This window comes from Bos indicus x Bos taurus, chromosome 15, assembly GCF_003369695.1.
Source record: "Bos indicus x Bos taurus breed Angus x Brahman F1 hybrid chromosome 15, Bos_hybrid_MaternalHap_v2.0, whole genome shotgun sequence".
NCBI lineage: Eukaryota > Metazoa > Chordata > Mammalia > Artiodactyla > Bovidae > Bos > Bos indicus x Bos taurus.
The window spans coordinates 26,659,622-26,683,389 of record NC_040090.1 but is presented as its reverse complement, the minus strand read 5'-3'; the positions used below and the strand labels follow the sequence as shown (position 1 = coordinate 26,683,389).

At 37.7% G+C, this 23,768-nt stretch overlaps 1 protein-coding gene across 4 annotated transcripts in view; it reads left to right on the top strand.

The window, feature by feature from the left end:
• The window catches only part of ANO3 (anoctamin 3), a 448,326-nt gene extending 432,360 nt beyond the window's left edge, over window positions 1–15,966 (top strand). For all 4 annotated transcript variants that reach the window (XM_027562801.1, XM_027562800.1, XM_027562802.1 and 1 more), the window contains 4 exons: window positions 155–302; window positions 5,645–5,725; window positions 5,899–6,004; window positions 12,685–15,966. In XM_027562801.1, the coding sequence (XP_027418602.1) occupies window positions 155–302; window positions 5,645–5,725; window positions 5,899–6,004; window positions 12,685–12,867 (518 nt within the window). In that variant the 3' untranslated portion in view covers window positions 12,868–15,966. The remainder of the gene's footprint in view (window positions 1–154; window positions 303–5,644; window positions 5,726–5,898; window positions 6,005–12,684) is intronic.
• The last annotated feature ends 7,802 nt before the right edge of the window (window positions 15,967–23,768 follow it).

Sequence of the window (23,768 nt, the reverse complement as noted above, 5' to 3'; positions counted from 1 at the left end):
AAAGAGTCAGAGACAACTGAGCAACTAACACTTTGACAATACTTGGTTCCAGCATAACTAAAACATCTTTTCCAAGTTAAAGGTTGGAAAACTAAAGGATTTTCTTTTTCTTTTTTTTATTTTTATTCACTGTCTTTTATCTTTCTTCTACTAGGTATCTGGTATGGAATTCTTGAAGGAATTGGTATATTGGCTGTGATCACTAATGCGTTTGTAATTGCTATAACATCTGATTACATCCCACGTTTTGTCTATGAATACAAATATGGCCCCTGTGCAACTCATTTTGAATATAGTGAAAGGTAAGGTTGAACTTTACACATTTTATGTTTGTCATTAAACAGAACTTACTGGGCAGTTTTGTTCTGTGACCATTAAGGGTAATGTTTCTGATCATTGTGTTTCTATGTTTATTAGATGAAATCAACTGGGATAAAAAGCACAACAGGGTTTTACAGAAAATAATTTTAGAGTCTCTCTATGACTTTCTGTGTAAATTCATCACTGGCATTAAAATGGTAAAAACGTTATAATGTATTTAGAAGTCAGATTTAAAACCAGGAGAGACCTTAAAAATCATCCAGTAATTTTCTGTCTATGAAGTGAAGTGATATGAAAGTTGTTCAGTCTGTCCAACTCTTTGCAACCCCATTGACTATACAGTCCATGGAATTCTCCAGGCCAGAATACTGGAGTGGGTAGCTGTTTCCTTCTCCAAGGGATCTTCCCAACCCAGGGATCAAACCCAGGTATCCCACATTGCAGGCAGATTCTTTACCCTCTGAATCACAAGGGAAGCCCAAGAATACTGGCGTGGGTAGCCTATCCCTTCTCCAGTGGATCTGCCCAACCGAGGAATTGAATCGGGGTCTCCTGCATTGCAGGTGGATTCCTTACCAACTGACCTATCAGGAAATTGAGGCCCATAATAGTTAATCGGATTACTGAAGGGAATTAAACTAGTTTGTGAGGAGATGCAGAATATGAAGAAACTGTCAGCTATATAAAAGACTTTTCTAAAGGAATTTACTGCTAGAGGTTTTAAGGATGCAGAAAAGGATACCCTAGATCTGCCTCCTTTTTCTTTTTCGTTAAAATTTAAATCAACACTTCCAGGGTTTCTCGACCTCTGCACTACTGACACTGCAGAGCAGATAATTCTGTTTTTGAGGAGGAGGGGACATCCTGTGCATCTTACGATGTTTAGCAGCACCCATGACCTCTACCCAGTGGATGCCAAAAGCAACCTCGCTGCTCCCCGAGTTGTGACAACCACAGATGTCTCCAATCATCACAAAATGGTCACTGGGGAACAAAATTTCCCATTTTATTAATGGGACCATTGCCTTAGGGGACATGGACTTTCCAGATCTTTCCTTCTTGAAAATGTGTGTTAGGGAAGAATGAAAGGCAGTGCTGCACTTGGCGACAGAGAGAAACTGGAGTTTTTAGCTAGAGGGTAGCTTTAGGTCTGAAAGTAGTGATAAGTGGTTAGTAGTGCTAGGAGAAGCTGCCTCTCCTCCCTTCAGGAGCAGCTCTGGGCTTGCATCTTATCTGGATACGGGACTTGTGCCCCAACAGGCCGAGTCCTGGTTAGGAAGACATCAGCTCTTAGTTCTGCTGATGAGCTAACTAATTTGTCTCAGAACATTGCAGTGCCTTTCTGAACACAAACAAACATCTCAATTTTTCAAAGAGAGGTAATAAAGACATGAGATTTTATTTTATATTTTAGAGTCTTGTCAAGAGATTTTTTTTTTTTTCCCAAGAGATTTTTGACTTGAAGTCAAACTCCCTAGACTTAAGTATTAACTTTGCTTCTTACTAAAAGGCACCTCATCAGTCTGGACCTTTGTTTCAGAAATGATGTCTGAGGTAACATTTTATGAACTGTAAAACACAAAACACTAAAAAAAAAAAAAAGGTTTTAATATTAGTAGTGAAAAATCACAAAGTCCCCTTTTTCTTAATTCAAAATGGTCTAGAAGCAGACTTTAAAGATTTGAAATACGGAGCACAATTCGCAGCCCTCTTCCTCACAGGCATTATTCGTTAGTGTCTTTACCGCCACCTAGTGGCAGGCGAGAATGAGACTGGCTGGGCACCAGCTGCTTTACATTCCAGTCCTGACTTTTCACTTAGTCAGCATATGAGCCCTTCTCCATAAGCAGTGACTAGGGATGCAGAATCATTTCAAGGAGACATGTGGTGGACTTATGTGATGTTGAAACCACACATTCTCAAGGGCTACCTGTATTCAATTTTCTCTGGATATGCTTAGCAGCTAAATTGGAGTACCGTCATTCAGATTGGAAATTTCCAGAGCAAGAGGGCAAAAGGACAAGGTGGCAGTGGAGAGGAGAATATTGGCAAGAGAGCAGCTGAAATGATAGATTATGAGGTCTAGGATGGACAGGGAGGGGAGAGAAGTCAGTGGGACCCTATAATTAATATTTGGAGGTTTAGAATAAGATAAATGGGCACTCAAATCCAAGCTCTAACAACACTATGTTCCAGACAGCTTCTCAGTCTGTGGCTTGCATGTCTTCTTCAGTGTTCATGAGGTCAATACTATTTTCATAATAATACTAAGATACTATTTGCTTTTTTTACCACATTGAAGTCTGCACAGATGGTACAAAAGCACTGGTGGATAAAATTTTGGGGTGGCTTTGCATCTCTCAAAGCAGTGGCACCAAAAACAAACTAGTAATGACAGTATTTCTCACTACAGTCACCATTTTTAAGATGCCAGTACGAAATTTCAGATGGTTGAATACCATTACCGACGCAATGGGCGTGAGTTTGAGCAGACTGCAGGAGAAGTGAAAGACAGGGATGCCTGGCGCGCTGCAGTCCACGGGGTCGCAAAGAGCTGGACGCGACTTAGCAACTGAACAACAAAGACATTTCAAAATATCTTGGATGCAGCGTAATAATTATCAATTGTATCAAGCCTCTACCCTTGAATAAATGTCTTCTCAATATTCTATCTGACAAAACACGAAGTGTGCATGAAGCACACGTGCTATATCCTGAAGTGTGATGGGAGTGTCACAGAAGAGCACCTGTGTGATTGCTGGAGCTGCATACCAAACCAACATTTTTTTCAACAATTGCCAGACAAAGAACAATTACCAAACTATGAGTATTCAGACTTGGGTATTTAGCAAACACTCTTTTATAAAATGCACAAAACTAGCTTGTCATTTTAAGGAAAATAATCAAGAATGTTTGTGGGGCTTGAGAGTTTCCCAGTATTTATTTTTTCTGATAAAAATCAGTGGTGATATTAACAATTGTGCTTTTTCATGGTCTTCAGTAAAAAATAAATCAATATATGGGATATCTGCATAAGCAGCGGTCCCCAAACTTTTGGGCACCAGGGACCAGTTTTGTGGAAGACAGTTTTTCAAGACCTGGGAGAGGAGGGATGGTTTGGGGTGATTCAAGTGCATCACATTTATTGTGCACTTTATTTCCAATCTAGTGCTACTGCCGATCTGACAGGTACCAGTCTGTGGCCCAGAGGTTGGGGACCCCTGATTTATCTTTTCATTTGGAAAAGATGTTCTCCAAATGGCCCCTATTTGATATCACGGAATCATGCTTGGATAAATGATGAATTCAGAGTACAAGATAGACCTGCTATGAAACAATTTATGTGAAAGTTCATTGAAACTTTAAGATTCCACGTTGCAACAAAAACTTGAGACATTACCATAGGTGGGGCTTTGGTGGAATACCAAAGAAAAATACTAACATTTATCTGAAATATTAAAATAGTCTTCCTTTTTCCAACTAGTTAATCTGTATGAGGCCAGATTTTCTACTTAACCTTCAACAAAAACAACACATTGCAACAGATTTAATGCAGGTATCCCAAGATGACTCAAGTGGTAAAGAATCCACCTGCCAATGCAGGAGACCCAAGACACTTGGGTTCAGTCCCTGAGTCAGGAAGATCCACTGGAAGAGAAAATGGCAACCCACTCCAGAATTCTTGCCTGGGAAATCCCGCAGACAGAGGAGCCTGGTGGACTACAGTCCATGGGGTCGAAAGAGTTGGATACGATGGAGCACACATGAGTATCTTGTTGTTGCTCAGTCGCTCAGTCGTGTCTTGACTCTTTGTAACCCTGTGGACTGCAGCACACCAAGGTTCCCTGTCCTTTACCATCTCCTGGAGCTTGCTCAAACTCATGTCCATTGAATCAGTGATGGCATCCAACCATCTTATCTTCTGTTGTCCCCTTCTCTTCTTGCTTTCAATCTTAGCTGTCTTCTATTAAGGCAGATATTAAGGTATTTTGCAAACATGTAAATCTGTGTCATCTCTCACTCCAATTTTTTCTTTTGGAACATATATTTTTCAAATGTGTTTTTATATTATTTGAATGGATTTGATAGTTATTTACAACGAGTTAACATAATATTTTCTAAATTTCTCTTTCAATTTCTAATGTGGTAAATATCAATTGATACGCATGCTTGCATGCTAAGTCACTTCAGTCGTGTCCAGCTCTGCAACCCCATGGACTGTAGCCTGCCAGGCTCTGCTGTCCGTGGGATTCTCCAGGGAAGAATACTGGAGTTGGTTGCTATGCCTTCCTCTAGGGGATCTTCCCAACCCAGGGATCGAAACAGTGTCTCTTATCATTTTCTGCATTGGCAGATGGGCTCTTTACCACTAATTCTACCTGGTTGCCCTTATGCAAATAGCTCCTTGAGATCCTCAATGCCTATTTTAAATGTATAGGGTATCTGAAACCAGAAATTTTGAGAATTATAATACTAAAGAAAGTCATTTAGTTTCTGTAAATATTAGTTTTTTTAATCCACCTGATGGAAATAATAAGCTTCTAAAGTTATTGTAAAATTTGACCCTGATTACAATTTAATACTGAACCATCAGGGTAGGGAATTTTGCCTATATTGTTTACTGTTGAATACCAAGTATCTAGAATTTTCTAACAAATTTTAGGTCCTCAAATATAAATTGAATAAGTTAATAAATCACAAATAAGCATTTTTATCAACTGGCTGCTTGATTATAATTATCCAAATACTGTAACATGTATATATATGTATATTTATAAAAGTATATTTATGTAATTTCAATGCATATGAAATAACCACAATGCTCACTGCATGAAAGAAAGTGAAAGTGAAGTGGCTCAGTCGTGTCCGACTCTTTGCAACTCCATGAACGGTAGCCTACCAGGCTCCGCCGTCCATGGGATTTTCCAGGCAAGAATACTGGAGTGGGCTGCCATTTCCTTCTCCAGGAGATCTTCCCAACCCAGGGATCGAACCCGGGTCTCCTGCTTTGCAGACAGACGCTTTACTGTCTGAGCCACCAGGGAAATCCACCCACTGCATAGTGAACATTTAACAAAATATAAGTCAAGTGATAGGGCAAGACAGAAACTATTGCAGGGAAATCACAGGCAAGAGTCAGTCTCATTAAGGTATAATCACAGGTATAGTGAGTCAGGGAATAGAATCAGAGAGCTGAGTTGCTCAGAGTTTATAAATAGAATGAATGGCATAACAGCACTTACTAAATCCCATCATTTGTAATGAAGGAGTTGGATTAGAAATTTATGAATCTGAGTCACATGATGCTTTCTTTTCTTTTCAGTTGTTTAACAGGATATGTCAACAATAGCCTATCCTTCTTTGACCTGAGTGAACTTGGCATAGGAAAATCTGGGTATTGCAGGTACTTAAAAATTATAGCTGTCTTTTCTTTTTGCTTTCACCATTCCATCTCCTCCATTCAACATGTTAATGGGAACACTGAAATTGTCATTTTGAAGTTTTGGCAAATAAAGAATATTTGGGATCTTCACATCTTGATCTCTATTCTCCAAACTCTGTTTTTGTGGATTTTAGGTACCGAGACTACAGAGGTCCTCCTTGGAGTTCCAAACCCTATGAATTCACCCTCCAGTACTGGCATATCCTCGCTGCTAGATTGGCCTTCATTATTGTGTTTGAGGTTAGTCACAGGCTGATAAAATTACTGTAGATAAACACTTTTCCAACTGATACATTAATTGTTTCTTTGAACTCAGTTTCTCACTGACTTCCAAAACTGGAGCTGACTATGTACCTGTAAAAGATTTAAATACAACGAAACCATGGTGACAAGTACAAAAAAGGCAAGGGCTGAATAATGTAAGTTAAAGAGTATTTATATCAGAAAACTAGGATAATCTCTAGGTCCATGGTGGACCTACATATTATCACTTAGTGAAGTAAGCCAGACAGAGAATGACAAATATATTCCACTTATTTGTGGAATGTAAAAAAGTGACACAAATAAATTTGTTTATAAAACAGAAACAAACTCACAGACAGAAGACAAATGTATGGTTACTAAAGGAGAAAGAGGGGGATAAATTAGGAGTTTGGGATTAACATATACGTATATACGTGAACTGTGAACTTCCAGATGTTCAAGCTTGTTTTAGAAAAGGCAGAGGAACCAGAGATCAAATTGCCAACATCCGCTGGATCATTGAAAAGCAAGAGAGTTCCAGAAAAACATCTAGTTCTGCTTTATTGACTATGCCAAAGCCTTTGACTGTGTGGATCACAATAAACTGGAAAATTCTGAAAGAATAGGGAATACCAGACTACCTGACCTGCCTTTTTTTTTTTTTTTTCTGACCTGCCTTTTGAGAAACCTATATGCAGGTCAGGAAGCAACAGTTAGAACTGGACATGGAAAAACAGACTGGTTCCAAATAGGAAAAGGAGTTCGTCAAGGCTGTATATTGTCACCCTGCTTATTTAACTTCTATGCAGAGTACATCATGAGAAACGCTGGGCTGGAAGAAGCACAAGCTGGAGTCAAGATTGCCGGGAGAAATATGACATGACACCACCCTTAAGGCAGAAAGTGAAAAAGAACTAAAGAGCCTCTTAATGAAAGTGAAAGAGGAGAGTGAAAAAGTTGGCTTAAAGCTCAACATTCAGAAAACGAAGATCATGGCATCTGGTCCCATCACTTCATGGCAAATAGATGGGGAAACAGTGGAAACCGTGTCAGACTTTATCTTTTTGGGCTCCAAAATCACTGCAGATGGTGATTGCAGCCATGAAATTAAAAGATGCTTACTCCTTGGAAGAAGTTATGACCAACCTAGATAGCATATTGAAAAGCAGAGACACTACTTTGCCAACAAAGGTCCGTCTAGTCAAGGCTATGGTTTTTCCTGTGGTCATGTATGGATGTGAGAGTTGGACTGTGAAGAAAGCTGAATGCCAAAGAATTGATGCTTTTGAACTGTGGTGTTGGAGAAGACTTTTGAGAATCCCTTGGACTGCAAGGAGATCCAACCAGTCCATTCTAAAGGAGATCAGCCCTGGGTGTTCTTTGGAAGGAATGATGCTAAAGCTGAAACTCCAGTACTTTGGCCACCTCATGCGAAGAGTTGACTCATTGGAAAAGACTCTGATGCTGGGAGGGATTGGGGGCAGGAGGAGAAGGGGACGACAGAGGATGAGATGGCTGAATGGCATCACCAACTCGATGGACATGAGTTTGAGTGAACTCCGGGAGTTGGTGATGGACAGGGAGGCCTGGTGTGCTGCAATTCATGGGGTCGCAAAGAATTAGACACAACTGAGCAACTGAACTGAACTGATTACTATATATCAAATAGATGACAAAAAATGACCTACTATATAGCTTAGAAAACTATATTCAATATTTTATAATAACCTATAAGGTAAAAGAATCTGAAAAAATAGAGTATATGTATATATATATAAGTCAGTCACTTTGCTTTATACCTGAAGCTAACACAGCATTATAAATCAACTGTACTTCAACTTAGTTATGAGCACCATAGTAACCAAATTTGAAAAGGAAAGAATGATTTTCATAATCTAACAAAAGAACCCATATTTGTTCATCGGATGGAGAGATTATCTTCTGAACAATCAACTCTAATTATAGTTAATCATATGTATTTGTGAAAATGAAAGTGAAGTCTCTCAGTCGTGTGTGACTCTTTGCAACCCCGTGGACTGTGGCCCATCAGGCTCCTCCGTCCATGGGATTCTCCAGGCAAGAATACTGGAGTGGGTTGCCATTTCCTTCTTCATGTGTATTTGTATAAGCATACAAATAATTCAGTAATTTATGCCTGAGAACACTTTTATAAAAATTGCACAGATTTTGATGATCAGAGTGATACAGTAATACTAGATTGTAGTCCTGTTAAGAAATTTAGAGAAGCTACAATATCATTGCCTTGCTTAAAATATAGCTAGCCTGATACAGTGAAGAACTTAATTAAATGCCTCAGTTACCAGCAACCTTCCATCATGGATCCATGACACCAATGATTCCCTCTTTTTTTTTTCTCTTTTCATTCCCTGCTACCCGCTCCCTCCATAAGCACCCACTCTGTCTTCTTCTGTGGAAGATGCTCCACATCTTGATTTGAATATATGTTTGTTTATAAATATATACGTGTGTGTGTGTGTGTAGTATTACTTTAAGTACTATTTTTCAGAATTACTTCAATGGTATTATGTAATAATTCATTTTATCCCTTGCCATTGTACTTTTTCAGATCTAGAGAGACATCTATCCATGAGATCTGTAATTTATTTTCTTTACTTATGATATTTCATCAAAATTAAATACCATACGTACCGTACGATAGGTACTTGCTGCTGCTGCTGCTGCTAAGTCGCTTCAGTCGTGTCCGACTCTGTGCAACCCCAGAGATGGCAGCCCACCAGGCTCCCCCGTACCCGGGATTCTCCAGGCAAGAACACTGGAGCGGGTTGCCATTTCCTTCTCCAATGCATGAAAGTGAAAAGTGAAAGAGAAGTCGCTCAGTTGTGTCAGACTCTAGCGACCCCATGGACTGCAGCCTACCAGGCTCCTCCGTCCATGGGATTTTCTAGGCAAAAGTACTGGAGTGAGATGCCATTGCCTTCTAGACCTACAATAATTCTCTACCTCATTGTGTCTGTTATTAAGACTATAGGACATGTTATCTTGTAAACACATTAAGGGTTTTTAAGGAGTATTTTACTCAGGTGTGGAATTGTTAGTTTGTATGGGTACTTGGTTTCATGTATAATAATACCGACAGAGTGCTCTTCAAAATTCTCCTGGATTTCCACCAGATTTTCATAGTATCTGATTTCTAATATTTTGCATTTGTAAAAGAGTAAGGTAATATTTTGCTCTAACTTTTTTTGTTATAACCTGTTATAATGACACTGACCATCACTTTTAGTACTAGAAAGCCATTGAGGCTTCCTTTTTTTGTGTGTGTCTTATAACTTTGATCCATTTTGGATTGTTTTTCCAGTGTATTTGTTAACCAAATTTTATGATTTCCTTATCTATTTTATGTATTAATCTTCACCAGTTATATACATAGCAGATGTCATTTTTTGTCCACAACCTATTAGTCTTACCTGTAAACAGATAATGTTCAATTTTGATGTGGTCAAGCCCATAACTGTTTACCTTTCATGGTGTGTGCTTATTCTGCATAGCTTAGTTAAGACATTTTCCTTATCTCCAATTCAAAAAGGTATTCTACTACATTTTTACTATTAACTTTATAGTTTTACCTATCACATGTCTTTAAGATACCTGGAGTTCTTATAGGGTCTGAAAGAAAAAGTTATTTTTTTATTCTCCATATAGTAAAATAATTTTTGCACTGCAATTTACTGAATAATCTATTATCTATCCACTGACTTGTAAAACCATCTCTGTTATATTTCAAGTTCCTATATTATCACGGGTATATCTCTGACCTTAGTATTTTGAGTTATCACTCTGTAACTGGAACACTATTGCACTATATAAATGCAATATTTAAATATTTCATATCCAACAAAACAAGTGACCTTCCATTCCTGCCACATTTTCTCTTAATTTAAAAAATTATCATAGCTAGTTGGAATTATTAGTCATTCATATAAACTGTTTTTCAGGTTCCTTCAAATATTGAGCAAAGACTTTGGTTAGAATTACATTTGTAGAAATCAAATTCTGACTTATTTACAAAATCTCTGTTGTTTCATTAATGAATGTGGAATTTATTCAAATTGTTCTATTCCTTTAATATATTTTTAAATATTCTTTTGCTTATTTTTCCCTTTTAATTTCTAGAAAATTTATAGATATTTTTTATTGCTGTTATGAATGCTATCTAAACTTCCCTTACATGATTTGCTTGATTTTTGCTGGAATACTAATAATGTTTTTAAGATGATCATACCTCCTTGTTTAAGTTCTAGTATTCTGTCTGGTAAATCTGGTGAATTGTCTTTTCAAGTGATAATACCAGTTGCAAATAACAACAGTTTTCGTCTTGAATTCCAAAGTTTCATTGCTTTTATTTGCCTTACTGTATAGCTGGAAACCAATAGGATGTTGAATAGCAGCAGTGTGAACAACCATGTCTTGTTTCCATCTTCAATGGAAACACTTCTGGTTTTTTAAAGTATATTATCTGCTGTAGGTTTTTTAAGGTAAACTCTATCACTTTAAGAAAATTGTCATCTGTTACTGGTTGTGAGAGTGCCTTGATAAATGGATATTAAAATCTAACTTAAAAAAGATTTCCTTTTTAGTATTAAGCCATCCTTGCATATCAATTTCTGAGAATCAGTTTGTAGGTTCATTTATTACCATTGTATACAACTTGGAGATCATGGGATCTGATCCCATCACTTCATGTGGAAACAGTGACAGATTGTATTTTTGGGGGCTCCAGAATCACTGGAGATGGTGACTGCAGCCATGAAATTAAAAGACGCTTCCTCTTTGGAAGAAAAGCTATGACAAACCTAGACAGCATATTAAAAAGCAGAGACATCACTTTGCAGGCAAAGGTCCATATAGTCAAAACTATGGTTTTGCCAGTAGTCATTTACAGATATGAGATTTGGACCATAAAGAAGCCTGAGTGCCAAAGAATTGATGCTTTAGAACTGTGGTGCTGGATAAGACTCTTGAGAGTCCCTTGGACTGCAAGGAGATCAAACCAGTCAATCCTAAAGGGAATTAACCCTGAATATTCATTGGAAGGACTGATGCTGAAGCTGAAGCTCCAATATTTTGGCTTTTTGAGAAGTGAAGAGCTGACTCACTGGAAAAGATCCTGATGATGGGAAAGACTGAGGGCAACAGAAGAAGGGGGCGACAGAGGATGAGATGGTTGGATGGCATCACCAACTCAATGGACATGAGTTTGAGCAAGCTCCAGGAAATGGTGAAGGACAGGAAAGCCTAGCATGCTGCAGTCCTGAGTCACAAAGAGTCAGACATGACAGAGTGACTGAACCACATAGGACTTGGAGCATATTCCTACTTACTAATTTAAATTGTAACAAATGTTTCTAATTTTTACTTCTGTGCTCTTGAGTCACATTGCTGCCTATTCTGTGAATATCAAGTATTTGGTCGGGAAAGAAACTCTTGATCTGCTTATCTATGGGAAAGTATGACTTGCATTTCTATGATTTACTATGCAGTGCTGTTTCCCTGGACACGTACAGCAAGCCCAGTTAAAAGTACCTTTTTCCTTTCCACATAGAGATTAAGTCCTAAGTCCTTCAAGTGAATGGGTTCTTTTCTACAGATCATCCTAACTCTATCAATCAGATTTTTTTTTTTAATCAATGTGACTCAAGAGCACAGAAGTAAAAATTAGAAACATTTGTTACAATTTAAATTAGTGAATGGGTTCTTTTCTACAGATCATCCTAACTCCATCAATCAGATTTTTTTTAATGAGAAATTAAAAGACCTATTATTCATGGGAAAAGAAAAAAGATTCATTTATAATAGTTGAAGTTACTATTTAAGCAGTGCTTATACTGTACCAGGCACCCCTTTGAACTTTTCACATACATTTGCTCTTCTAATTCTTATACCAACCTTTAAAAGATACCAATATTAGCATCATTTTAGAGCTGAGACATAGAGAACATAAGTGATTTGTATAAGGTTACACAGCTAAGAGTGTTGGAGTGAGATTCAAACACACGCAATTTCATTCAGCATCTGTACTTTTAATCACAGGCATATTACCCTTTAATTTTTGTTCCTGCTTTTTTTAATGCAATACTTTTATCAGTTTATTTTAGTATAATATATTTTATCATAGAATAAATGTTGATAAAGATAAGATATTTTAGAGCAGTTATAATAATATATGATTTTAATAGAGTAGAAATTCTGAAAAATGTGTATGCTGGGGGTTGAGTCCAAATTCAGCTTCACAGCTTCACTGTATTCTGTGTGGTTCATACACTGTGTCTTATAACATCTTATAAAGCAGGAATTTTCCCTGCGTATGGTCTTTCTTATCCATGTATGACAATGCATATCATAGCAGTATTGCATAGCATATAAGGGTTTTATGGGTGTGCATGTCAGATTCATTCAGTGTTTGTAAGGTGACATCAACACGTTTTTGTTGTAATACTTATTAGATGGAAGGCAATAAATGTATCCCCAATATAGTTTTGGGATATCTCCAAAATATTCCCAAAATATTCTAGATGGTACATACCGAGTTCTGATGCTTGAATGTAAGGCAAACACAGCATTGTTCATTACTATTTTGTTTTATAATTAGCATTTCAGAATCATTGAAAATGTACTTTCTCCTCTTCAACTTTCAGCACCTTGTTTTTGGGATCAAGTCTTTCATCGCATACCTGATTCCGGATGTACCAAAGAACCTATATGACCGAATAAGACGGGAGAAGTACTTAGTCCAAGAAATGATGTACGAGGCTGAACTAGAACACTTGCAACAGCAGCGGAGAAAAAGTGGTCACCCTGTTCACCATGAATGGCCTTAGTGGATCTGTTGCCCAGTGGGGGCAATACCGTTAGTGGCAAATTATAATTCTAGGTGGGATCTAAGAGGAAGGCATACCTGGCAAACCACATGTATAATATGATACTTGGAAATACATCATAGCCATCTCTGGATTTGAAATATCCAGTCGTCTAGGGAAGAAGAAAAATGGCTCATGACCTTAAAAAATGGTTAGATTGAGAGTGCAGGAAGCCAGGGTCTAATTCTCAGAACCAGCCTCAGGGAGTTGTGTGTTTGGAAACCTCCACCTTCCATCAACACAGTATACGAGGGAGGGTGATGATGAGGTTTCTAATGACAGATTTCCATGTAAATGTACACAAGTCAGGCATGACTTAAAGTATCATGTGGTCCTCATGTGCACACTAATCTGACTTTGGAACCTTAGGTTGAGTTGAGCTACTTACCAAGAAATGACAAATTAGTTATTGCCTTTGCTGCCAGAACTCTGCGTCCCTTCAAGTTACTGTTTTATAAGAATTTCCTTTGTTTCCTGCTGGGATTTTTGGATCTCTGTCACAGGAAATTCATGTTGTTTTTCACTGACTATGCAGTTGAAGAGTTGCACAACTTCAGTAGTCAAACCAAAAATCTAAGACTCCAAAAAGAATACCATTCATTGAAATAATACTCTATTGCATTGGCTGCATTCCAATCTGTTTTATCACTAGCAGATTCACTTTCACTGCCTTTTTTTCTCCTTTACTAAAGGCCAATGGAGTCATATTGTTATAAAATATGGATGCTCATTCTCATATCATTTAGAAGATAATGAATCCATATTTTACTGTGGAAGGCTGTTTTCTAGTATACTTAATTTCCACCTCCCTGATTTATTACAGTTCTCACAGAATAACTTGAAATGCTGTAAATATATTGATTTTCCTTGTACCTTTGCACCTTGCAATATGGAACCCAAGTTATTAATACAATTCATGCAGCTCTGAGACCAGTTACACAATATTCCACTGTAGCTTGTTTATTCAGGAAAACAGAAGCCAGATGCTTTGCAACATATAAGCTTTTCCAACAATGTGCACTCTTGCTCGTGAGCTGATGAAAACAATGCATGAATATAAATTTATATTATTTGTAAAAGAACACATTTTTTTGAGTCTTACTTTCTCTTCATCACTGAAGGGAGTTTTCTGTTATTTCTTTGGTAGATTGATTTGGTTTATTTTTGAAAACTCACTAGAAACAAAGTCAAATTAATTGTGAAAGACATTGTTTTTGCTTGTTGTGGAGTTGCTGTTTCTCTGAACTCTGTGAGCATGAATGTTCACAGACTGATGTTGAGGAGGCATTCAAACAAAGTCTGGTGGAGGCATAAACTATGGGGGCAGGATGGGAAGAAAGAGAAGAGTTGAATTAAGAAAATATATAGTAGAAATCAAGACACTTTTTCTTGCAAAACAAAACTAATCTCAATTTTCTTCTTCTGGGAATGGGATTAGGCATGCATAGTCATGGTGGTGGTGGTTCAGTTGCTAAGTCATGCCCATTTTTTTGAGACCCCATGGACTGTAGCCTGCCAGGCTCCTCTGTCCATGGGATTCTCCAGACAAGAATATTGGAGGGTTTGCCATTTCCTTCTCCATGGGATCTTCCCGACCCAGGGATCGAACCCAAATCTCATACATTGACAAGCAGACTCTTTACCACTGAGCCACTAGAGAAGCCCATATGTAATCATGCATTCATACACATATGCGGTTGTTTTGTGTGCCGTTTAAAGGTACAGTTATTTCCAAAATTTATAAAGACCTGTGGAAATAAAACTACTTTGTATATATGCAAGGGTTTCTCTAGCAAGAAAAATCATAAAGTTTCTCTTCACTATTTAAAAAATTTTAACAATGAAGTGTTTTTTGTTTTGTTTTATTTTAGTTTTCCTTCTTTCTCTCCAGAGATAAATAAATCACAGTGGTTGGTTGATTTTTGTCAAAAATACTTACTTCCCTACCTGCCCTCTGATTCTGAGCAAGAGGAAGAACTTCAGACTCTAAATGTCCCTCCCATTCCCTTGTCTCAAGGAATTCTTCCATTCAGATTCCAGAATCTTCCTCAGATTCCAGAGAGGTTTTGTTTCTGCCACCTGCCTATTCACAGTAACTAACTGTACTAATTTCACAAAGAAACTTTAAATACTTCCATTTTGTAGCATCTGCATTTCCTTTTCTTTGTTTGTTAAATATATACTCATGCCTGAGGATAAATACTCTCTATGCCTATTGAAGACATAAAAGAACCTGACATTTATGTCCTTTAACAATTAGGGACACAAGGCAAAACCATTTGCCTTATAGTAAAGAATACAGATAGCCCTTGAGAATTTGTCTCTTTCTGAGTTATTTTTATACAACCATATAAAATCATATTGATTACCTAGCAGGAATAAATGAAAAGAAAAAGGTATTTTTAATAAAAATTATGATACATTGATTTAGGAAATGCCTTCTCTGATATTTTTGAAATCGATGGAAAAACAGAGAAACAATGAAAAACATTATCTGAAATTCTCCTTTTGTGAAGCAATGCAGTAGAATCTAGTTATATCTTCATCATCGTTGACAGCAAAATATTGACAGCCCCTCACAGTATATCGGTTTTAGACAACTCAGCTTTAGTTGAGAGAAATATTTTATATCATGGTTTTCGTATGAATACAAATTATTTCTCAAAGATTTATATAACACACTATTCTCAGGAATTCTGTATTACATGAATGCTGCTTATATATTTTCTTATTCTAAATTGTTGTCTTTTCAAGCAGATAACTAATATATACATGTATGTGCACGCTCTCAGCCTTGACAAGTTGCGCCAGGCTGTAGCATTTTCATTGTACAGTGTGTGGAAAATTGCTCTAGGTTATAGCTGAAATTGTTTGCAGTTGTCTGAGTCCGTGCACGCACTTTGAGATAAAATGTGCCTGAGTGACTGCATGAGGAGATACAACTTCTGAATGCTGCATATTCTTCCAAAATGACTCTTAGCACAATCTGTTGTAGAATGCGATGAAAAGGAATCTTTTTCACTCAATAAATTTTCATGTGAGATGGTATTTTTTCTATAATATGCATGTTAATTTAATCCTGTTTGTTCTCTAAGTTTGACGCTGGGATTTGTTGAGTGTGTATGGGAAGAGGGCATTACACGTTCTTTAGTTCTCCAAGGCAAGAGTTTCCTTTTCTTTGGGCCCTTCCCCACACTTGAAAGGTTTTGACTCTTTGTCTTCCAATAAACTATCATCATCAAGGCATTTCCTCATATGGTAGTGCAGACGGAGTACCACATTGATCCTAATAGTGCTTTGTGTTAGCAAAGATGGGAGAGGAGCTTGATCTTGTCACGTAGAAGCATTTTCTTTCTTTCTTTTTTTGACACTTGCACTGGCTCTATCAGTTGCCATTAAAATCTCCTTAGAACAGGAAGTTTAGCAGATATTATAATTCATGCCAACGAAGGAGGACAAATTGAACCTGCTGTCAACAAGAAGCCACCAAATGGCCCATTTTTTTCTCAATGTGATGGGGCAAATTGAAAATCCAGGTTGTGCAAAGAGTTGCGTAACTGATAAGGCTGAATTGATTAGTCTATCAGTTGGTAACAGGGAGACATAAGCCGAGAGTATGATGTGTTTGTGTATATGTGTGTGTGTGTGTGTGTGTGTGTGTGAGAGAGAGTGGGTGCATCCACACACAGGACTAGGAATTCATTTTATTCTGTAAAAAACAGTGAGCACTTACTCTCTGTGAGATATGCCTAACTCAATCCTGTTACATTCATCTGATATTTTTATTTTCCCCCAAATCTCAGTATTATAACAAGCTCTGAAAACAATTGTAAGTTTTATCCAGAGCATCAGTGAACCTCTCATATCCTTCCTGTTATCCTCAGTAGCTGAAAAGAAAACATTTTAGGAGTGACTTAGAAAACCCAGCTTCTAGTGGAAAGGAGGGCATTCCCATATAGACATTTCTATTCAAAATGAAATGTGTCAACAAAACATAGTCTGAAGACTGATTTGACTTGCGCTTGAATCACTAATCAGTGTAGGTTCTTGCTAGCTAGGATTCACATACTTGTAGTGGTGTTAAGGTACCTTCAAGAGTGCTTGTCAGCTGTGTTCATCTCGGAAACGACACCCATGACCACATTAAATGGTTTTCTTTCTAGAGAACACAGATATTAGAGTCACTGCATCCTAGCCACATCCACAAGACATGTTTTCAGGAAAGTAAGATGACAGCAGGCAGATTGGGAGAAGAGACTCATATCTGAGACCAGATCCAATTTCTTAGACCATCACATTAAGGAAAAGACATCTATACCTCCTGCCTTATACTTTATGATGGTATCAACGTGTGCTCCTTGAGGAGCACATTCTTCTTGAGGGGAAAAAAAAAGCAACTGTTCCATGTATCAGTTCAGTTCAGTCGCTCAGTCGTGTCCAACTCTTTGAGACCCCATGAATAGCAGCACACCAGGCCTCCCTGTCCATCACCAATTCCTGGAGTTCACTCAGACTTATGTCCGTCGAGTCGGTGATGCCATCCAGCCATCTCATCCTCTGTCGTCCCCTTCTCCTCCTGCCCCTAATCCCTCCCAGCATCAGGGTCTTTTCCAATGAGTCAACTCTTCGCATGAGGTGGCCAAAGTATTGGAGTTTCAGCTTTAGCATCAGTTCCATGTATAACTATCCCCAGAGTGGGAGCCTTGTACAGTAGACAGGACAGTCAGCTAGGTGGGTTCAGCTTCACATCTTTCCCTGAGAAGGAAGGTGATGATACTTTCATACATATGCTGTCATTGACTTATTCAGGGTATTTGTTCGCTCTCAGTTCTCTCTCTGTGGGAAAAGCATTATCTTTGCTCTGTTTTTCAGAAAACAAACATTTCCTAAAGTTATTAGCTGAAAACAAAACTTAATGAGATCCATTTCGATGATTCCCCACGAAAATGATTGTCATGTGGATAGCTAACCCCCCTGTGGTATTTAAGCTGCCTGCAAATTTTTATAATTATTTTGTCAATACCCCTCAATGCTGCCAGGTCAACACTTCAGACCAAATTTAATATCTTTTCTAACAAAAATATGAGCAGATTGTCTCACTGATTTTGACATATTATACTTTTTTTGGATGCTGTTCTGTAAGTGAGAGAAGGGAGAATTGAATGATCAGTAAACTTTGATAGCAAAGATAATTATGGAAGCAGTGTTCTGAGAATGGTGAGCACGGGCACAATGGGACTTTCCTACAAAACCAAAAATGGCTATTTTGCAGATCCTGATTCAGCATCTGCTGTCAGAACACCCTGCCTTCTTTCTGACTGAAAAACAATTTCAGTTTAGTTCATCTTTTAATATGAAGAAGAAATGGAGGGTTTATGGTCTTGTTTTCCTTTTTTTTTCTTTTCTATTTTAAGACATGAAGCTAAATCTAGTAAGCTTAGATTTCAGTGACAACTCTAGTTAAAGAATAATCGTCTCAGTTTTCAATGTTGAAGATGAAAATGCACTTAAGTGCAAAATCTTATCTTCCTGGAATGGTGGTTGGCCTCTATAGTGTAATTTTCAAGTAGGAAAGAATTATTAGTGTCCTGTAATTGGGGGGATTTGGGGATGGCCAGAAGAGAAAGACTGGATTTCTCCACACATTTTTGTTCTCAATATGAGAGTTGCATTGCAGCCATATATTTAACTTGATGATTATAAATATCAATTTTTTTCTTTTTACTTTCAACTTTTGCTCTGAAAATGTGAAAAAATCTTAAAGTATGAATCTTAACAATGGTGATTATTAATCTTTAAACATTCCAAACTTTCATAAGAAATTTTAAAGCCAATTAAGGAATTCTTTGTTCTGTTGAGATAGAATAAGTTTTTTAGATGGTATCTCCCCAAAGATACCGTTACTGAAAGAAGGTCGGCATTATTGAAGAAAGTGAACAATAAAGATTCATAAGTTTTTATAATGTAGATTCTGAATCGGTCAACAACATTGTCTGATTGCTCAGTTCTCTACAAATTCTGCCTGACTATATTATACTGCTACAAATAAGCAATTTGGGGATTGCTTATTTATTTTCTTACACGGCGGTTACATTGGCATGAAAGCAATACACTACATGAAATTTATTCTTAGCTTTTCAAATGTGTTGAAGCAGACTCTATAATTGGGAACCGTGTGTTGTGAATACCTGAGTATACACTTGCTTTAAGATTTTTTAAAAAGAGATGAATTGTTGCTTATAGAAATTCCTGAGGACAAATAAGCCGTGTCCAGAAATGCTACCATCATTATATTTGCTTTTCTTTTATTTACAGTAACCAATTTTATTGTCATAAAATCCCCTTAATGTTTATTTCTCTGTCTGTATGTGTGTGTGTATGTGTATATGTAGCCCTGGGTAGCCCAGCTGTTACAAGCACTATCCAAAACACTGAAAAAGAAGTCATGTTTTATAACAGTATGTCAGATCTTATTTTGACATATGTTTGCTTGCTCACTTGGTTGACCTCCCATACTATGTTGTTTAAATAGAAGATTTTAGAGAAGATAACTATTTTCATCCCACTCCTGACCCTAGTCAGTCAGTCAGTCAGTCAGATCAGTTGCTCAGTCGTATCCGACTCTTTGTGACCCCATGAACTGCAGCAAGCCAGGCCTCCCTGTCCATCACCAACTCCTGGAGTCCACCCAGACCCATGTCCATTAAGTGGGTGATGCCAAACAATTTCATCCTCTGTCTTCCCCTTCTCCTCCTGCCCTCAATCTTTCCCAGCATCAGGGTCTTTTCAAATGAGTCAGCTCTTCGTGTCAGGTGGCCAAAATATTGGAGTTTCAGCTTCAACATCAGTACTTCCAATGAACACCCAGGACTGATCTCCTTTAGGATGGATTGGTTGGATCTCCTTGCAGTCCAAGGGACTCTCAAGAGTCTGCTCCAACACCACGGTTCAAAAGCATCAAATCTTCCACACTCAGCTTTCTTTATAGTCCAACTTTCACATCCATACATGACCACTGGAAAAACCATAGCCTTCACTAGATGGACCTTTGTTGGCAAAATGATGTCTCTGCTTTTTAATATGCTGTCTAGGTTGGTCATAACTTTCCTTCCAAGGAGCAAGCATCTTTTAATTTCATGGCTGCAAATCACCATCTCCAGTGATTTTGGAGACCAGAAAAATAAAGTTAGCCACTGTTTCCACTGTTTCCCCATCTATTTGCCACGAAGTGATGGGACTGGATGGCATGATCTTAGTTTTCTGAATGTTGAGCTTTAAGCCAACTTTTTCACTCTCCTCTTTCACTTTCATCAAGAGGCCCTTTAGTTCTTCTTCACTTTCTGCTGTAAGGGTGGTGTCATCTGCATATCTGAGGTTATTGATATTTCTCCCAGCAATCTTGATTCCAGCTTGTGCTTCTTCCAGCCCAGCGTTTTTCATGATGTACTCTGCATATAAGTTAAATAAGCAGGGTGACAATATACAGCCTTGACGTACTCCTTTTCCTATTTGGAACCAGTCTGTTGTTCCATGTCCAGTTCTAATTGTTGCTTCCTAACCTGTATACAGGTTTCTCAAGAGGCAGGTCAAGTGGTCTGGTATGCCTATCTCTTTCAGAATTTTCCACAGTTTATTGTGATCCACACAGTCAAAGGCTTTGGCATAGTCAATAAAGCAGAAATAGATGTTTTTCTGGAACTCTTGCTTTTTCGATGATCCAGCGGATGTTGGCAATTTCATCTCGGGTTCCTCTGCCTTTTCTAAAACCAGCTTGAACATCTGGAAGTTTGAATGAACTTCAATCTGCACTTATATTTAGAAGATATAATTAAAATAATTATATATTTTCATTATGTATATCTATTCTTATTCTATAGGCATTTTCCCCCTAAAATTAGTTATACAAATGGCATTAAATTGAGTGGTATTCCAAGGCTCTATCAAAAAGCTACGTACACTTTTGGAAATATAAAAATATCATCTTAAATTTCCTGTTGATGTACAGAAGCATTATTATTAACCAACAGTTTCCATTATAGAGTAGGATTATTTTTCTAATTTGTCATTAGAGTCCAATAAGAAAGGCCACTGATATCCTGAAATCCCATGTGAAGGCCATTTTGTATTAAGTAGCCAAATATTTATAACCTTATGTCTGTCTTGTGAAGATAACTTTATATTTCAAATACCAAAGGTACAGTAAAAGAAAAGTGGGCTTATGAGTGTTTGTTACTCATATAAGTGTTTGCAAATCTAGATTATATGGGTCAAAAGATTGGAATGGAGGAGAAAATAATGGCATTAATTCTTTCCAAGAATTGCAAATAAAAATAACCATTAGGTGATTACAATTGATTACTAGTTACTCTTGCTTAATTAAAAGTTTTACATCATTTTAATATACATCATTTGTAATATCAATTAAATTTTGTTTGAAAATAGATTTTACTTCAAGGTTATAAATACTGGATAAAAGAGGTTAACTCTATAGGAAACCTAGTTGCTACAAAACTGAGACTGAGCACATTAGATTATTTTATATTCAAATGTACATAGAAAGAGCTAAAATGTCTATTACTAATTTTAAAGCAATTTATTTCTAAAAGAACAACTAAAGGGAGACTCCCCTATGTTTTTTATTTGTTGATCTGATCTTTGTAATAATGCTTGATTAAGATTGAAATTACCATAAATAGATTTCAATAATACTATCTTTGAAATACTGGTTGCAAGCTCCCTGGTCTGTGGTTTATTTCTTTTTATTTTAGAAAGAAATGGTATAACACCATAAAATCACAAGATAATGAAATTTATACTAAACAGAAATTTATTTGAATTAAACAAAAGGAAAAGTCCTCCCGCTTTCCACTGTTGTTTCACTTCACCTCAGTTCAGTCGCTTAGTCGTGTCCGACTCTTTGCAACCCTATGAACCGCAGCACGCCAGGCCTCCCTATCCATCACCAACTCCTGGAGTCCATCCAAACCCATGTCCATTGAGTCGGTGATGCCATCCAACCATCTCATCCTCTGTTGTTCCCTTCTCCTCCTGCCTGCAATCTTTCCCAGCATCAGGGTCTTTTCAAATGAGTCAGTTCTTCACATCAGGTGGCCAAAGTACTGGAGTTTCAGCTTCAACATCAGTCCTTCCAATGAACACCCAGGACTGATTTCCTTTAGGATGGACTGGTTGGATCTCCTTGCAGTCCAAGGGACTCTCAAGAGTCTTCTCCAACACCACAATTCAAAAGCATCAATTCTTTAGTGCTCAGCTTTCTTTATAGTCCAACTCTCACATCCATACATGACCACTGGAAAAATCATAGCCTTGACTAGACGGACATTTGTTGGCAAAGTGATGTCTCTGCTTTTTAATATGCTGTCTAGGTTGGTCATAACTTTCCTTCCAAGGAGTAAGCGTCTTTTAATTTCATGGCTGCAATCACCATCTCCAGTGATTTTGGAGCCCAGAAAAATAAAGTCAGCCACTGTTTCCCCATCTATTTGCCATGAAGTGATGGGACTGGATGCCATGATCTTAGTTTTCTGAATGTTGAGCTTTAAGCCAACTTTTTCACTCTCCTCTTTCACTTTCATCAAGAGGCTCTTTAGTTCCTCTTCACTTTCTGCCATAAGGCTGGTGTCATCTGCATATCTGAGGTTATTGATATTTCTCCCGGCAATCTTGATTCCAGCTTGTGCTTCCTCCAGCCCAGCATTTCTCATGAGGTATTCTGCATATAAGTTAAATAAACAGGGTGACAATATACAGCCTTGACATACTCCTTTTCCTATTTGGAACCACTCTGTTGTTTCATGTCCAGTTTTAACTGTTCCTTTGATTAGAGAACTACATATGCTATTAACTGTGCATTGAATGGCAAACTTGGGTTGAAATGCTGTTTACTTATCAAAGTTTATACTTATAAATGTATTACTTAAATTATAGATATGAATATTATACTTTTCAATAACAAAACTTGTCTGTCTTTAGAACAGTATTTTTTTTCCTGTTTTTAAGAATTTAGGACCTTTAGGAAAGTTACTCTCTGGAAGATCATATTTTAATTGCACTCAGCATTATGTGTCTTGAAAATCCTAAAGGGAAACAGTAAACCAGTTTAATTTAAAAGGAATCCTGGAATGGATACCATTTTCTTCAGGCACTGCAGACTAACAGGCACTGACTGTTATACACAGGTCAGTCCCTGTGCCAACTACCTTAGATTATTTACCTCTGTAAATCCTTGCAGCAATTCTATTAAGTAGGGACAGTTTTGCTCCTTTTAATTTGTGAATAAAGTTTAGAAAGTCTTGCCCAAGATTACCAAGATAATTTTTGCTGGAACTTACATTTATACCTGAAGCCCTTTGACTCCAATCCCTCACCTCAATCAAGGAGCTATACTCCTTGCTCCAAATGGTGACAAAGAAAGTGTCAGTCATCAAAACGAATTCATTCCATATGAGTGAAAGAGGCATTGAGGACATTCTATTCCATTTCTACCAATATCTGTGGGTATGTTTAACAGATTAAGAGACTGGAGTCAAATTTAGCACATTTTAGGCCATCCTAAGAACTCATCATTCATTGCCCCCTTATTGAAAATATCCCTGTTCATTCTGTGGCAAAACCAACCACAAGTGTAACCCATTTTTATGGCTTTGAACTTAGCCCTGGGCAGACTTTATACCTCCGCAGCGGCCTTGACACAACTCTGAGCTGGCGTTCCTCAGGGAGGAGGGAGGCAGCAGAGGTGTGCTATGACTAACTAGGCAGACCTGTTGACCTTGCCCTTGTAGGGCCCGTCTGCTTCACTGCACAGCACAGCACGTGTGGCTTCTGCGCACTGTGGAAGGTGG